Source organism: Etheostoma cragini, chromosome 4 (assembly GCF_013103735.1).
Source record: "Etheostoma cragini isolate CJK2018 chromosome 4, CSU_Ecrag_1.0, whole genome shotgun sequence".
In the NCBI taxonomy this organism is placed as follows: domain Eukaryota; kingdom Metazoa; phylum Chordata; class Actinopteri; order Perciformes; family Percidae; genus Etheostoma; species Etheostoma cragini.
This window is the reverse complement of record NC_048410.1, coordinates 22954840-22972579: the sequence shown is the minus strand read 5'-3', so window position 1 is coordinate 22972579 and position 17740 is coordinate 22954840. Positions and strand designations below refer to the sequence as shown.

General features: G+C 41.3%; 1 protein-coding gene across 2 annotated transcripts in view; it reads right to left on the bottom strand.

Annotated features, from left to right (window-relative positions):
• LOC117943208 (membrane-associated guanylate kinase, WW and PDZ domain-containing protein 3) overlaps positions 1 to 17740 on the bottom strand; it is a 130360-nt gene that overhangs the window by 20521 nt on the left and 92099 nt on the right. For both annotated transcript variants that reach the window (XM_034869184.1, XM_034869183.1), the window contains exons 4-9: positions 14112 to 14318; positions 10321 to 10489; positions 7991 to 8070; positions 7107 to 7164; positions 5283 to 5389; positions 411 to 602 (exon numbers count right to left, since the gene is read on the bottom strand). In XM_034869184.1, the coding sequence (XP_034725075.1) occupies positions 411 to 602; positions 5283 to 5389; positions 7107 to 7164; positions 7991 to 8070; positions 10321 to 10489; positions 14112 to 14318 (813 nt within the window). The remainder of the gene's footprint in view (positions 1 to 410; positions 603 to 5282; positions 5390 to 7106; positions 7165 to 7990; positions 8071 to 10320; positions 10490 to 14111; positions 14319 to 17740) is intronic.

Genomic DNA, 17740 nt, shown 5'->3' with positions numbered 1-17740 from the left:
CCCCCCCCCCCACACACACACACACACACACACACACACACACTCTCTCTCTCTCTCTCTCTCTCACACAGCTGGTGGGTTATGCAGGCTGCCGCAAGGCAATGGGAGGATCAGAAACACTCACCCTACTCAGACTGTCTGCTATAAAACTGCACCCTTGACAGAGTTGGAGTTGTTGTTATTGCCTTGTTGAACTCATGGGACAGTGTAACTTTAAGTGAACACTACAGAGGTAAAATGAATACCTTCAGATGCAATGTGGTAGCACATTTTGCTGCAAAATATATATTTTTGTAATATCGCAGAAAGCTAGGCACTCATAGATCTTTCAGCCAGCTAAATTAAGTGTTTATTAGAACAGGAATAGCCTTTCTTTCTGTCGTGCGTGCATCTGCAAAGGTTTAGCTCACCAGACGCCATCTTGTTGTCGTGGGCAGCAGGGCCGTCGCTGAGCACGTTTTTCACTTGCAGAAACTCATCTGTGCGGTCACCTCCGATGATGGTGAATCCAAATCCCTGGGAGCTCTTTTTCAGTGCCGTGTGGTACATCTCGCCATTTAGTTCACTGGGGTCTGAAGTGAAGCCAAACACACCCCTCTTACCTGCAAACAATAGAACCATATGTATGTAAAATGGTTTAGGGTGTAAAGAGCGCGTGGGAAAGGAGATGTACTATAGAGACAGAGACTGAGGGAATGACAAGTGATATCTCTAAACAGAGCTCGACATCAAATGCAGCAACTCAGATTGATAAATTGATAACCCTCTTGAAAGACAGCAAAACCCATCCATGGCTGCATTGAACATCGATGACATGCATTATGTGCTGAGGATCAACACAGTAATTAGTCATTTTAAATTAACAGGCACGATGTACAAGCCTTAAAAGGAGAATTCCGGTTGTTTGTACATTAAAAATAAAACCAATCGGTGCTGTCTACACCGTGTTATCCTCCTGCTAGAGTTAGCACCCAACAGGCTTAAACGGGGCAAGTTATTAACGTGTTTTTTGCCTGTTTACACGTTCAAAACGACATTAAAAGTGCCTACCCATGTGAAGTGATGCCTTCCGAGGGAACAAAAAAAAATCTGACTGCACTAAAAGGTATAAAAGTTTGTTTTTCTCTCTGCTGATACCACTCCAAATTTACAAACAACAGAGCTACGTGTTGGAACCGACAGTAATTCTCTTTTAACTATATAAACCCATCAACAGAGACGAGAACTCTTTCCGCAACCCTGCAGAGAGAAAAAAAGAGGACTTTGTGACAAAGTGTGAAGAGGTTTTGACATTTTGTAGTTTGAGTTAGGAACAACTTAAGGTCAGTGGCAACATCAATATGGACCAGCAGCTTGGCTGTGGCATACGCTACACACTAGATAGCCGACCGTCAGGGTCACACTGAATTAAACTGAGCAGCAGCTTCTCTATCTGGGGTATCAGCACTTTAGATCATGGACACACCATTTTTCCTTTGCTACCCGATGGTCTCTGGCTCGGCTAAAACACACTAAAAGTGAAGGCAGCCGGTGATAAACGATGCCCATTCCAGCAACTGTGCTGTATATTGAGAGAATGTGATGGGGCTGTCTGTCTCTGCGATATCATTATACTTTTAGAAACGGTCACTCATTTTAATAAAGAAGGTAGTTTCTTTATAAAGTTCAAAGAACTGCAGCAAAACAACTTACTTCATATATATTTTTTAAATATTACTTATCACATGTGACAACAACAATAAATGTATTAAATAAGGAAATGCCCAAGAATGTTCACTGTGTTTAAAGAAATGTGATAAAACATTAAAGCTACAGTTGGTCACTTTTATGAAAAATAACCTTTTGTCATATTTGTTGAAATTTGAAATTTATCGTCACTATATCCTGACTCTAGCACATTAAACAGATCATCTGTAAAATGTGCCTCCCTGTAGTGCTCCTAATGACATTTGTAAGATTCCACAGTGCCTAAAGAAAAACAACCAATCAGAACCAAGGAGTCTAACACATTGTCAATGAATGCTCTTTAACTGCGGTCAAACTAGGCACCGCTGATTAAATATGAATCAATATTTTGGGACTACATTGCCTATTTCTCGCTAGTTTTCAGAAACATGTTTTAGTTTACTGTTTAGCTACAAAATGAGAAAGTTTGTGACCTGGCCGCCATGTTGAAAAAGATCAGTCCAAAGCCATTTACAGTATTTCTGCAAATTACCAACTGAACCTTTAAATTGACATTATTAATTTAATATTTTTTTAAATACAAAATAACTAGTAGTTGACTTTTTCACCACAGAAACAATGACACTGCCCAAAACAGAATTGCATTGCCACCATGCTAAGTAAAGATGAATACTCTCTCAATTAGTTTGTGAAAATATTTAAGTGAGAATCAAAAGAACAAAACCCAATAACTTCCCAAACACATAAATTACTACAGAAAATAGAAATCTGTAAAAGAATTGTCACAGTTTTATCAACTGAAAAAAATGGGTAAACATAAAAATTTATGCTACTGATTTGATTGAAGCAAGACAACGTTGGCAGTATTGCCCACAAAATAGGTTACCGAATATTTCCTTCTGTATGACAGGTGCAATATTTGAAAATCTAAATATTTTTGATTTTATATATTTTTTTTACATTTTATCGGCATTGGTGTCAAAACCTAGTGACTTTCAAACATCCACATCTCCTTTATTAATATGTATTTGTTTCTTAATGACATATAAACATATTTTCCTATTCTATTTTGCTTGGAAATGCTTCCAACACGCTCGCATGTTGCGTGAAAAATAAGCGTTGGTTCTATTTCTAGCTTACACACGTTTCTGGCGTGAATCGAGCCAAGCGTGAGATGTGCATGTAACGCAGGCAGTGTGTAAGCTCTAGCCCGTTAAGAAAAACGGACGCGCCACGCAGCTGACACGCTCGCGGGACACATTCAACGCGTAGCCGGCCTCACTAAATTAAGATTTGAGGCTAAAACTGGATTTGAAAAGACTGCATCAACGCATATGTATGCCTAACCTGTAAATAACTGCTCCGTGTGTGTTTATCTAAAGCTGCATATCTTCTTCCAATTATACCTCTTTATCTCCCTCTGTTGCACATGGTGATTGGACAATCTAATTTTCAAGATCACAACAGCAGCTTTCTAGTTTGGCTGGGAAGTAACAACTGCACATTTCCCCTCTCATTTCTTTTCAATTTTCAAACAGTCAATAACTTTGGGAGGCTTGTGTGAAGAATTTAAATGCAGGCTCTCTCAAGCTATCAAATGGTTCAGCAGTCATAAACATCAAGCGCAGACATCGGCTGTGAGTGACTGTAACTCATCACAGGCAGTGTGGACTCCAGATGTCCACAAACTGTCGCATGGATCAAGCAAAGCTTATTTACATAATCACACACAAATTTCTTGCTAAACTCAACATTGGTTGTTTTTTCCTTCTCCTGCCAGTTAGTGCTGAAATAACCATTTGACTGCAGGTTTGTGTTTGATGAAACAGACAGGGGTAATGGAGGGAGCATGATACAGAGGGAGGAAGTGAGTGTGGCGTGTGCGAGCCTGTGCGTGTGTGGGAGAGTCCAAGGAAGGTCTCTGTGCCAATGTTTGTGGGCAGCCTTTAAAAGCCAGAAGCAGCCATGGTGTTTGATTTTTTTGTGTGTGACTCAACTGTGTTGTAAATCTCCAGCGCCGTTATTCAGCATAATTGGGAAGACATCTTTCACTTTATCAATGGAACAACTGCGGTTGCTGTTTCCAACAATTTATCTTCGACACAATTGAAATCATTTAACATTTTGTTGCAAGGCCAAGAGTTGACTAACAGGCAAAGTACCATGCATACAATGTAGATCAACCAGAAGCAACACATGGGCACAGAGCCTGGTATGTATAGTCTGCTTTGCAGGTTTAGCTGCAGCAACACCACACATGATATGGGCCCTTAAATTTTGGAACAATAATATACATTTAAGATAAGTTTTAGGAATGTATTGAACTATGGACGTTTACATCTGTATTGTCTTAATTATGCTTATAAGCAGTCATTTATATGACATAAAATTTCCATCTTTGAAAACTGTAAAAATCTGAATTGTAGCCTGAGGTGGAACCGTCAACTGATGCTTTGGCTTCATCATAGCAACCGTCTGACAGCTCGTTGGGTTGTGTAATCGGTAATCAGGGGCAAGATTTACTCATTCCCCACACACCTGAGCAGAGATATGTTTATGCTTGGCCTCTCTGACGTGCTACTCACCAGCTGTTGCCACATGCACCGCTAAAAGCTGGCCTCCTCCCCCCGCATTCCCTCTCGCACACCCTGAAACCCTACCAGCCTGTCAGCACCGGAATCTATTATACATCCATTGTAATTGAAAACGTATTTAATTCATAATGTTTATTGTAGGGGGGAAATTGCTTGTCAACCTTAAGAGCAGACCATTACTGCAGCACTGAACAAACTTGTGTTCTATGAGCAAAGTAAGGAAAAGAACAGGTTCAGTTTGACAATCTATTATTGTTAGAGGCTACACGAAGGTTGACACGTTCAGCTGAGCTTGCATGAAACAATGGCGTTCCTTACTTCTTTCTATTCCCAGACAAACATATTTAACACAGCACACTGACTAAGGTGAAAGGGTTGGCCCTGAGTACAGAGCACAAGCCAAAGTAATTAAACTACAATTATATTTTAGACAATTAGCTGATTCTTGTGCCCAGAGGGATTTAAAGTGAGTACAGAAATCGAATAAGCTGAGTGAAAATGTTACGAGGCTCCAATAAAGCCCGAACTACTCGTCTGGTTCTTGAACGTCATCCATAATAATGAAGTGAACACAAGGTCAAAAAATATTGGCACGGTATGGGAAGAATGTTGGTGCAAACAACAGCAACAAAGATTTTCACTCAAGTACGGTTTACTTCAGTGAAAATCCCTTCAGTCTTACTGGATATTTCTCACCCAGACAAACAAGTGACTTGTGAGTGTGGAAGAGAGAAAGCTGGTGGAAGTAATTATAGTTATATGTGCACTTGCATGTCTTATAAACCTGAGGCAGATGTCAAAACCCACGAGGCAGGGTGCAATGCCTCATGATGTTTTCTAAAGGTCACTGTCCCATGTGTGTCAAAGTCTTATACTCTGTGTCCTTTATTTAACTCCTCTGCAGTTATGAAACGACTAAGTTTTTTTTCCCCTGCTGACAATCTAAATGGACAAGAACTAGAAGGGGGTTGGGGAGGGGGGGCTGTGCAGTGCTCTTTTTACCTTGGGAAGGTGCTGCTGTGGCTTGTTGTATCGCAGCCGTCTCCTGGCTCAGCTTCTTCTTTGCCTCCAGGACCGGGTTCTCAAACTGGGTTTTCTGGTTGATGTGGCTGCAACATTAACAGGCTCAGATTTAAGAGAATGGAACTGCAAACACACACACGCACACGACATATACGCAAACACATACCTCTGACTTTTTTAGCTTACTGTGCCACTTTTCTGAAATTAATTATGTATGCAACTTCCCTACAAAAGGAACCATGATTTTCTATTAGAGGGATGCTATAGTGGCGCCATCATAAATACATTCCTAAACACAGCACAAATACAGTAAATGCTGGCTTGCCTCCTTCCTCATTATGTGGGGAAACTACTATGGCTTTTAGCTATTTAATATTGTAGGAAATGAACCCCCCGACTGCCAAAAAACATCCTGTTCCTCTACAACAAGGTAAACAGCCTGTTGTCCCTCTGGCATACAAACCCCAGCCATTGTATCATAGTTAGCTCGTTTCAAGCTACAACACTGGCAGCTATAAGCTCCATCTAGATGCCACTGACTCTCCTAGTCCAAACCGTGAGAGCTTCTCTCCAGCGTCACTTCCACCTACGAGGCATGCTTCTGCAGTCTGAGCAAGGAAACAACGCAAGTGTTCCCAATTTCTTTTTTATCACAACAGATTGCTTTCCTTCCAGCCCCCTCTCTCCTCCCTCCATGCATTCGAGTTAAAGGTCTCCCCACTTCTCTCTACTGCTGTTACAATGGCTGTGTTGCGCTGATTTCCTGCTGGGGTGGTAAGCACAAAAAACCCATTTTGCACACAGACAAATATACAAACAATAGCCAGAGACGTGTACACAGACTCACATTCTGCACACGCACAAACAAACACAGGCAGAACACAACAAGAGCACAATCAGAGTTGTGTTCACATGCAGGTCAGTGCAATGTTAACCGCGGAGATTCATTTCGCCACCCACTGATAAACCAAGTGATCACAATCTCCTGTTATCAACTGTTCTCATCAGTCAAGATGAACAAAAAGTGAAAAAGATTAGCTTTTATTTCAGTGTGCGATACCTAGGAAGCATTTGTTACGATAGCAGTTAAGAAATAAAACAAGAACAAAATCTGAGAGAAATGTAAGATAGATTTAGCGTTGTCATTTGCAGTAATTAATTACATTTTCTCATGTTACTGTAACAAAGTCGTTTCATTGTGTACTGGTACTTTGTTGAGTATTTTTTTAAATCTGTAATTTTACTCTTACTCAAGTAGACATATCGTAGTTCACTTAATTTAAAGTCACATCTGTTACAGAGTAAAAACCGTCAGTAGGTGGGAAGGGTGAGCAACGATGGTCGCACCCAGGCTGGGCTTAGTGTTCAGTGAACAGAACAATGCAATCAAATTAAGGATCATGTCCTAATGAGTTATGGTAAGCAATATTGAGCCTCTGCATATGGGGACATGTTGCGGATTGATATTGACCCCCCTAGCTGACCTACTTTTTATGTAAGTAAATTTGTGTGTAAGCATTTTTACTTGAATAAAATGCATTTAAAATAGCAGTCCTTTCACTTGAATAAAATACTCTCTTTCCACCGCTGCCCAATGGTTTATTTTTAGAACGTATTGAATGCCGGTCCACTGCTAATGTACACTAAGCAGTGTAATATGCATTTGTGCTCTGACCCGTCTGGTGAAATGCGTCTGTGTGTCATGTGCATCTGCCAATGTGATTAAACATTTTGCACTATTTGTGATAATGGCAGCTGGAGTGCTTGGAAAATTACAAATTTCAATAAATCAATAAAACTTACTCAACATAATATGTGCCGTACTGTGGATCGTCAATTTCCTCCCAGCCGTAAGGTAACTCTGCAGACAGAAAACAGTGCGTCGTTGTGTTATGCAAGGATGCAAATAGGGAGCACACAGAACAGAATGGAAGAACGACGAGGAAGAGCAGGCACAATGTTCAGTGGACGATCATCTGGGAGTTGTAACCCTTCAAACACTGTGGTTGAGTGCAGCAGTAGTTACCAGTGTATTGATTATCCCCCTAACTGGGACCTTTAGCATTCCAAAGGAGCCATGAAAGTAGCATACAATCATTTAGTGAACATTTGTGTGGTTTCAACGGGCAGGCTGGCTAGAATGGCCGATGTACGTCATGCCCTGATGAACATACAGTATCAGGCAGAAGGAGGGAGAGAGAGAGAGAGAGAAAGAGAGCGCTTGCGAGAGAGAGAGAGAGAGAGAGAAAAGAGCTCTTGATGCAAGAAATAGCTTTGGAGTAGCTTTTCAGAAGCCACACACCAACTGGCTTTCTGTCCGCCAGTAAAAATCCATTAAAACCCAGCTGGAAGGGTCCCACTCCTTCAGCCGTGGCCACTCTCTGTCTCTGCCTGCACTTAAGCTCACATTAGCATCCTAGGGATACAAAGGCACATCTGGAATTCCTTAAAAGAGATCCCAGCTCCAGGTAAATTTGGCCATGTGACTGTGAGTCTAAGGGTTACACTTGTCAATTCAAAGACTAGTTTGGTTTCACTATCGTTGATTAAATGTGTAAAAACATGAGATGGATAATGTAATGTGGGGCATACACAATAGAAGTATGGCCATGTGTAAAACAAGATAAGAATTCAAATGTACATGACTGTATGCTTGAATTCACCAGCTCATAGTACAGCCAACGTACCTCCATCCTCACACTTCTCAGGGGGCTTCGCCTTCTTCGCCAGGCGGGGGTCCAACCACGTAGTCGTCTTGGTGTTATGACTATGGAGCACAGCAAAGTAAAGCACAGCTAGTAAATATCAACTATAAAATACCCGTGCCAGCAGAGAAACCGCTGCTGAGGCACAAGCAGCCAATAAAAGGATGGCGCCAGTATTCAAAAACGACAACCCTATTCTCCAGTGCATCATGCTTTGATAGTGGTCACTGGATTCATCCACAAACATTTGATCCATTGGCATACATCTAGCTGTCACATTACAGTGTTTATGGTAAGGTGCCCTTCTCCGATGGAGATGGAAAAAAAAACTTGGAATGTGAAACCCGACAAAATTGTTTATTCTCAAATGTGTTCAACAACTGGGGTGTGTAATCAGGGGGAAAATCACAATGGTCTTCTTATATCTTCAGAGACAAGTGGCTTAGAGCCAAATATGACTAAAATGTTTGCATGTATGTACAGGACACCCACACAAAAATATAGCTCTGAAAGAGCGCAAAGCTTTCCATGTCTTTATGGTTAGTAAAGAAGACACTTGAAACATCTGTCAATGAGAGTAAATCTGAGTATTTACACTGAAGTGCCTGAAATGGATTAGTATGTGTATATTTTACACAATTCACTCTTTCTTTCTCTTGTATTTGAACATTTTAGGGTGAGGTTGAACTGCTGTTTTCTTTTTTTCCCCCCTTTCTTTTTTCTCATTATTCAGTGATGACAAATGATGTCTTAAGCAGATCACAAACCCATCGATCATTACCATCACACACGCAGGATCAAACCCAACCTGGGTGTTGGGCTAATTAGATCCTGGTTTGATACTAAAAGAAACATTCCACTGTGTTTCATTATGCATAAAGAAGATATCAGTAATTGAAATGCTGTATGACAACACTTTCATTTTTAACATCGCATCTTGCAACATACCCGCTGCAGTAAGATGACATGATTTACACAAGCAACAACACTCAAATCGTCAGTTGGCCTACATTTCTTCCCTAATCATCCAGCATACAGGCGCTGCTACACCTGATCAAGCTAATGAAAAACACAATAAAAAAACCATATCTACTGCAGCTTCATCTTACTGGTACGGCTTCTGTTATTCTATATTTTTCGAATTGCGAAAAAAACCATTGCAACTTAAACAGTGCACAAATACACACAATGATGTATACATACAAGAAAAGGCTAACTTTATCCAAAAATTGCTTTGCTCAAACAGGAATAATTTGCATTTGTTGAGGGCTTTTTTCAGCTGGAGATTAATAGACATTTCTTGGGCTAACATGTTTTTAATGGCAGTGTATTTAACACTGACATTTTCATGGTAGCTAAGGAACTTTTTATTATTTACTTTTTTCATTAAACCATTCAGCCTATTTTTCTTATGGATACATATTTTGCATACATCTGTTTCAGTTTATTACATAATAGTGTTTAATATGTTTGTCTATGTATGCACTAGTCTATATCCTTGACCTTCCACTTCAGGGACTGCCCCGTTAGCGCTGGAAAATCTGCCGGATGTCTTTATTTTCGGCTGAATAACCGTTTCCTAACGCTTTCTTTGGGTTGAAATTCTAAACTCTGGTGGATTTCTGAGGACTATGGTTACCTGCTCCTCAGATCTCTGCAGGGTGAATCCAGACAGCTAGCTAGACTATCTGTCCAATCTGAGTTTTCTGCTGCATGACTAAAACAACTTTTGAACGTACACATGTTCCACCAAAACAAGTTCCGGCGCCGTCCGGAACTTAGCCCCTTGATGATTGTGAGTGGTTCAAAGAAATAAACCAATAAACCAGAGCACGTTTTTCTCCCATTCTGGAATGCTGTGTGGACTAGCCAGACCCTCCTCCGAGGCACTGTGGAGGAAGGTCTGGCAATGTGAGACATATGTACGTATGCACCAACCACCAAGGCAATACAGCCTTTGAAATGAAAAGAAAACAACAACTTAATATTGCTGGACAAACATTTTTCACTCAGTTGCCAGTTTATTAGGTACACCTAAGTCTAATACAACGGTCAGATGTCAGATTCAACCTTAGGATAATTTTGGGGTGTTGTGTTAGTTTGTAATAATGTAAGAAAGACACGCTGTGAATCCTCATATTGAAAGAGGATGTTGCCTACAAGCAACAGGCATTTTTATATAATAAATCTCATAAAATGAAAAAATAGCTCACCGAAAATAGTGGTTCATCACAATTAATGCTCATTAATTATTCAGCTGACGTATGTCCTTCAACACTAAATGGTCTCACGGCCGTGTGTCTTTTACTTACTCTATAAAGTAGACCATGCCGGTCTCAGTGTAAGCCATCTCCCAGTTAAGGGGCAGGGGCTCCAGGCTATCATCACGGGGAAGAGAGCTCCATGTGCGGAAGTCCATGGTGCTGCTGGACTGGGTGTAGCTGGGCACTGCTTTTCTCCAGTCTGCCCCCTCTTTGTGCTCTGTAAAGAGAGAGAGAGAGAGAGAGAGAGAGAGAGAGAGAGAGAGAGAGAGAGAGAGAGAGAGGGAGAGAGGGAGGTTGGAAAAACAGGGAGAAAACAGAGCAGACAGAGCGGATGGTTAGACTGCAGGAACACCTTTGCCCTCCTGTTTTTCTGTCTTCTGCAAGGGAGTGGAGGAAGAGCTGATGTCAGACATATATGATTTGCATGTGAGCGATGATGTTCGTGTGTGTGTTTCCAAAGGGCTGTTTTGCATTTGCATGTGCACACTGTTAATGCGTGTGCATACGTGTATATGTACATTCACTGTGTGTTGCAAAGATAGAGCCAAAGACTCATATTAGAAAGCTCCATTTAAGATCAACGCGATTTTTTAATGCTAATACTTTACAGTTGCTCTTCACCTATATACAATTACAATTGTAGACACCTATTCATGAGGAACTGCTCTACAATGAACATGAAACATACAACAAAGGCCCTCTTAATTCACTTAGCATTTCACACCTTCCCTCAGAAGATGGTTACAAAGGGATGAAACACAAGGCTTTTTATCCCTTTCTTTCCATTTGGAGCTAACCTCCTTATAACAGCGGATGATGCCTAAAGATCTTACGCACACCGCGTTTCTGGGGGACGTATTTAGAATAGGATAGAAGACACCCCGAGTACAAATTGCTCTTAAGCATTGTGCCACAATCTGCTTTTCTATGTGACCGAGAAACACAGATCAACATAAAATGAACATAAGATCAACATAAAATATATCCAAAACATAAACACAATTTATTACCACAAAGACCAGAATTTTAGATTGAATACATATTTTCTTAAAATCCAAACACAGAGCCGCTCTGCAGCATTGGCATTGTAGTTAGTTACCACATCTAAAGCGCTTTTTTCATTTGTCTCTCTGATCAAAAACGCACACCTGTGTTTCATATTTAAATGCACAAAGACACAGAGTGTGTTGACGAGACATGCAAACACTTGGAGAAGCAGCCTGAGGGCAGAGCCTGAAGGAGGTCTTTAGGGTTCACGGCAAGGTGAGGGCTCACTCCACAATACAAGATGGGTTAGAGAGGGATTGCTGGGGAGGGTGTAATAAGGACTATTTTGTGCAAAGATGTGGAAAGCTGCAGTCAAGAGTTTAGAGACTTAGAGCTCACATTTTCCATTAACCTCTTTTTTCATTCGACCATAACTCTGCCCATCTATGGCTGGTCTGAGACTTCCCTGAATCAGCTGTGGACTGTAGCAGAGCGGTCATTTGTGACTGGTTTCTTACCATAAAAAGAAACTCCTAAACGTCTGGGCCTCGTTTTGTGTTTGATTTCAATATGACAGAGCAGTTGGGTAAACAGACTTTGGGTTTCTGTGAATCCTTTGTACAGCTGAGCAAGCAGTGTTTGAGCAGTGACTGTCACAACAATGTTTCATACGGAAAAGAAAAATACAGTTTTTTTTTTAGCTTCATCTCGCCTAAGTATTAAACCCAATTCTCTCACTATGGAAACCCAGTATGTAAGCCACTTCTGTTGGGACGGCTGACGTGTTTGTTCCTTAGAGTGCTGAGGGGTGTCCTGATTGATGACACACACACTGTCCTGCTCTCTGGATGACACTTTCACACAGGTGATCTGTGTTACTAGGGTAACAGTAACGGCATTGCCAGCGGAAGATTTATCAGCGGTGTAGCCAGAACATTTGAATGTGGTGTGTGTGCGGATCTTGTCACTTTAGAGACAGCATGTCAGACATGTATAGTCACTAAACGTGACTTATTAGCAGATCAGTATTAAAAAAGGATTTGTTCATCCAAATGACAACACATTTTCCCACATAGCTTTTGTGGTGTAAAGGCATGCATATACTGTATTTTTGGTTTTATTTGCTCAGGTTTTGAGATTAACTGTTGACAGTTAAATCTGCGGATTATCCACGGAGGAGCTGTAATTACTGTCTAATCTGCTGACTATTTCCTCAATTAATCCATGAATCACTAAGTCTATAAAATATCATAAAAGAAGTTCCCAGAGTCCAACATGCATTCTATAAATGTCTTATTTTATCTGAACAGTCCAAACACCAAAAAGATAAGTAGGCTAGAGTTTACCATAATGTAAGTCAAGAAAAAGCAACAAGTCTTCAGATATAAGAAGCTGAAACCATCAAATAATGATCAAATGGTGTTTTTCTTGATGAATAAAAAGCGGGTAAAGGATATTCAAAATTGTTCAATTCCTTTTCTGTTGATGCTAAATCTAATTGTTTGGACTCTAATTCATCATAAGTGGGGCACTGTTTCTGTTTCTGTTGAATTTTTCAAAGCTGTGACCTAGAGTGGTTTATAGGACTGCTGGCTTCCTAGTGACTGAGAGCAGACCTGGGGACACATATTGGCCCGGGGCATAATTATATTCAATCCACTTGGGTCAAACAGGGCCCGGTTCTGTTGCTGCAGGTCTGTGTGCCAATATGTCTAAAATGTGAGTGGATATATATATCCAATGGCTAAATCTATGTGGGTCTCTTGAGGTCATCTGCATTAGGATTGGATCTAATTATAGCTTTCTTGTGATTTGGTCTTGTTCTTGCTTCCCTTTCTCTGTTTTTGAAAGCCATTCATGCACTTCAGCTGCAGGTAGGTGTTCCCGGGTTTTGTATCGCGTCACGTTCAACATTTGGGATCCTGTCTACTGATGGCACAACAACGACAAACCTACACACCTCTGGTTGTAATGTGGTAGGGGCTGCAGAAATGGCAGGGACAGAGAAAGATATTAAAAAATCTATAAAAAAACTAAAGCTGTCTCCATTGCTAGATATCAGTGGTAAGTTGCTCAGTCTGTAGGGAGTTGGGTTGGGAACCGGGGGGTTGCTGGTTCAAGTCCCTGTACGGACCAAAGTACGGAGTGAGGATTGATACCTGGAGAAATGCCAGTTCACGTCCTGGGCACTGCTAGGTGCTCTTGAGCAAGGCACCACCCCCCCCCCCCCTTAACCGCTCAGGGCGCTGGTCCACTCACTCCTTGTGTATTTCAAGTGTGTAGTGGTTACTAACACAACAGAGTGTAAATTGTAATTTCCCCACTAGGGATCAATAAATACGTAAAGTAAATTAAGTTTTAGGAATAGGTTTTGTAATTCCGTTGAACAGTTCTTGCTGGTCAAATCAAGTCTCATGTTAGTTCTTAACCACTTTAAAAAAGCAATATCTACTTAACTGCACCAGCATTACCTGTGTAACAAATGTCCTTCCCCTGGAACCGACTAAGGAAATAAAAGTGTACAAAAGTACAATTTGAACTTGGTGTGCAAAAACCTCCAACCTTGAGTGACAAATGAATGAGAAGCGGATGATCAATCTACTCAGGAAGGTGTAGTCAGACAACCTTGTCATGCCGTTTTAAGTGATGAATTGAAAAGTGCACATTACCGTAGTATCCTCACACACCCGTCGGGTCCAAACTGTACACAATCTGCAGCAAGCCAAAGTCTTTATGTCTTTCAAAAGACAGTGACAATGACCTCATGTGGCAAGTCCCAAACCAAAGGACAAACAGAGTTTGCAGAATGTCTGTTATTAAACGTGACATTCTGTGGTTTGATATTTACTGACCAGGCAATCCATTGACCAGCGGTGGCCTCTCATCATCATCTTCCTCCTCTGGGACTGCGCTGTCCTTCCTGTCCATCTTACTGACTGAGGTGGTGCGTTTCCTGGGGACCTCGCCACCGTAGTCTTCATCAAACAGCACCTGATCCACCAGGTCAGGCTGCACCAGGTTGGGCTCGGCTGGAGGCTTCGGGGTCCCATAGAAATTACCTTACAGAGTGAAGCAGAGAGAGGAAGAGAAGAGAGACTTACTCATCAAATAATGCAGCTCCAAACAGTTAGGGAGAAACAGAAAAGGTAGACATCACCATTCACCGACATGAAATAAAAATGTACAGAATCAGAAAGAGATTTAATGCCAAGTACAGTAAGTACTAACAACAACCAAGGCAAATTCCTTGGAAGGGTTTACAAGGAATTTGCCTTGGTTGTTGCCTTGGTGCATTCATACACACACAGTAATGTAAACTAAACAAATATAAATATAGGCTGTATGGATAAATGAAGGCTGTGCCATTAACTGTACAATATAAAACAGAATAGTCTTTATTGACAAAGAAGTAGGATGCAGTCCTATGTCAGAACATAAGCAAATATGCAAAACAGGTGAATAAATAAATATAAAAGAGCTGCTAAAAGTCACTATTAAATATAACAAAAGAGACAGAAGTGTTTTTTTAAGTAAAAATACACAGACAGACCACACATGCAAGACATTCAATGCACGAGCAATGCTTAATACACAAGCAGTGCAAGTGCAGATATGCCTTTTGGATAAAAGTTGTTTCTGAGTTTCATGTTTTAATTGTCCTCAAACATCTGGACAGTTGTTTAAATGGATGTAAAGTGAGGAAGGGAGGCAAAGTCAGAGAAATCATCTACTTATGCATCTGATTTAAATTAGTTTCAGAAATTAATTCTCTAAATGTCACACACCGGCACTCACGGTTCCCTATTTCCACGTTTCAGAGGTCTGCTTGCTCTGCATGACTTTCACGTCTCTTAACCCCCTGCTTTGTGTTTCCTAAATAACGACACCACAGGGCTCTCATGACTCATGTAATATTTAAAATCACTCCACTTGGAATTTGTTAGCAACTAATTACACTGATCATTGAATATAGCAATTATCTATGTATCAGCTTGCTTTTTTTTCGTAATGAAGAAAAAACTTGTGTTACGGATTATAAATATTCATTGGGATAACAGCGCTCCATAAAAAGAGGGGATAGACGGCCAAACTTTGTTAAATGATATGCTCATTTAGCTCATGGGGTGATCCATCAATGTATAGCTGGTGAGCAGTACACATCGCAGAACTTAATTTAGGCACAGACTAAGTAATTATTCAACCTTTATTAGGATTATAAATAATGTGAATACTAATTTGTATCCCTACCATGATTTGTTTGCTAAATGCTCCTCAGTCAGATGCAGCCTGCGTATGCAAAAATATGAAATGTATCTTTCATCTATGCATTTGTCAAGTGAAATATTTACTCTGTTCTTACAATAAGCGATCATCAGATTGAGCCTACTCAGCTAAATCACAAATTCTAATTAGATTAATTAAAGAATAGGGAGAGATACCACTGGGAAATAAGGATCTTCAGAAACTTAATTAGCCTCTATAAACTCGATATGACTTTCAGTCGGTCCGTGGTATTATGGAGCTTTGATGTACATGCAGACATCACAAGGGCTGTAGTGTAAGAGCAACATTTACCAACTCCAGATCTTGTCATGGCTCGGCACAAAGACGGAAAGCTGTCAATGGGTTTAATGCCAGGAAGAACAGAGGGCTCTGAGGAACACATGACAGCCATTTCAGCAGCGCTACAGCACGGCACAGTCACACAACACCTTTTTTTGATAAGTGAGCCCGTTCGAGTGCGGCCTCATCTCCTCAAGCGAGCCAACGACAATACACGGCAAACTGGGTTAATGCAGCTACCCTCGTCTTCCTCAAAGCAGTGGAAAGGTTAAGGAGGAGAAGGAGGCCGGATGAAAGCCTGCCTCTACCCCCCCTTGTCGCTAGACTCTCTTGTGTTTACTAAGCGTCAGTCATCCGCATTTGTCAAAGATGGCTTCATTAACAGGGGTGGCACAACGATAGCAAGGACAGATTGGGTCTGCTGGCTAATCCCCGCCTGTGTCCTGACGTGCGCCGGCATTCATCAGCCAGACGCCACGCCTGTGATTAATTACTTACAAACATGTCTCTTGGCCCCTGATAAATGTGTGTCGCAGATAGAGAGATCCACATAGAGGTGTGTGAAAGCAGCGCGTCAGGGAGGATTTGTAGCACCGTTTGCCATTATAAATGGAAGGAAGCCTCGTAAGTTGATGAGCAAGGGAGCTTGTCCGACGTTACTTGTGATTCTCGTGTCACAGGGTTGATGAGCCAGAAAGAGCGAGCCTCCTCTTTCAAAGTGTGCGCAGGCAATTTCATGGTGATGAAATCAGCGCCCGGTAATAAAAAGACTCCTGTTGCCAAGGACACTACATATCCATAAGCTACACAAGGTCATGTGTAATCTTATATTCTCTCCGAGATCATGGACAGACAGCTATAGTCACAGAGCCACACAGTCGTCCATCCAGTATATCACACATTACTCCTAATGCCATTCCCATCTAGTTTAATCTCCAGGTCTGTTTTCCTACCTCGTTAAAATCCGACTCATTATCACAACAGGGATCCCAAAACAACAGATTTAACGTGACCTCAATTTGGCAGAAATGTGCATTCCCAGATAGCCGATTAAAAATGTCATTTACCTCCCCAAAAAATTGCATTTTGCTGGCAGCTGTCCCTCCAGTCTTGCACCTCACTGCACTGGACTATTTAGTTCTTGTCTGGCTGCTCTGTTTTGCTCTGAGAGAGTGACCCAACCTGAACCCCAGAGGCGCCAAGACTGAGGAGGGACCAAGAGCCCAGAAAGACTCGCTCTCGGCGCCTGGCGCAGATGGCGGATATGTGTGCTTAGCAAGCAACCTGGGACCCTCCAGTCCAACATGGAGCAGCCAGCATGTACTCGTACCAATCACAGAGCACAGCCTGGACCCACAGAAACAGTGTCCTGACTTCTGTCAACCTGGTCACGCATAGCAGGATGATAGATAAAGGAGTCCAGGAGAGGGTGTTTACGTTGAAATTATCTGTACAATGCAATAAAATGACTCCCATAAAGATTTTTTGAGATAGAGAAAAAAAAACAAAAAAACACGAAACATGAACATGAACCATTGACATAATGAGCATTCAGGCAAGTCATGTGGGACTATTAGTGGGACCATTATGATTAGCTAAGAATCCCATTAACTCAGTACCTTGAGTAACCTACTGTTCACTTATAAACTGAAGGTAATGAATGAGCAGACAGAAGGCAGGAAACCTATTTGACCAAACCAGTGGATGTTATTTTTCTCTTAAAAAAAAAAAAAAGGAAAAGCATGCGATTCAACAACCTCAAACCTTCCAACTTTAAAAAGCTAATCCACACATCTGCATGCAGCCAAGGCAGTCCTGCTGCCTCTGGAAAGGGGTGTTCCATAGGGAGCTAAGGGGTTCAGTATGCTTTGATATCCTCTCCCTCTCTCTCTCTCTCTCTCTCTCTCTCTCTCTCTCT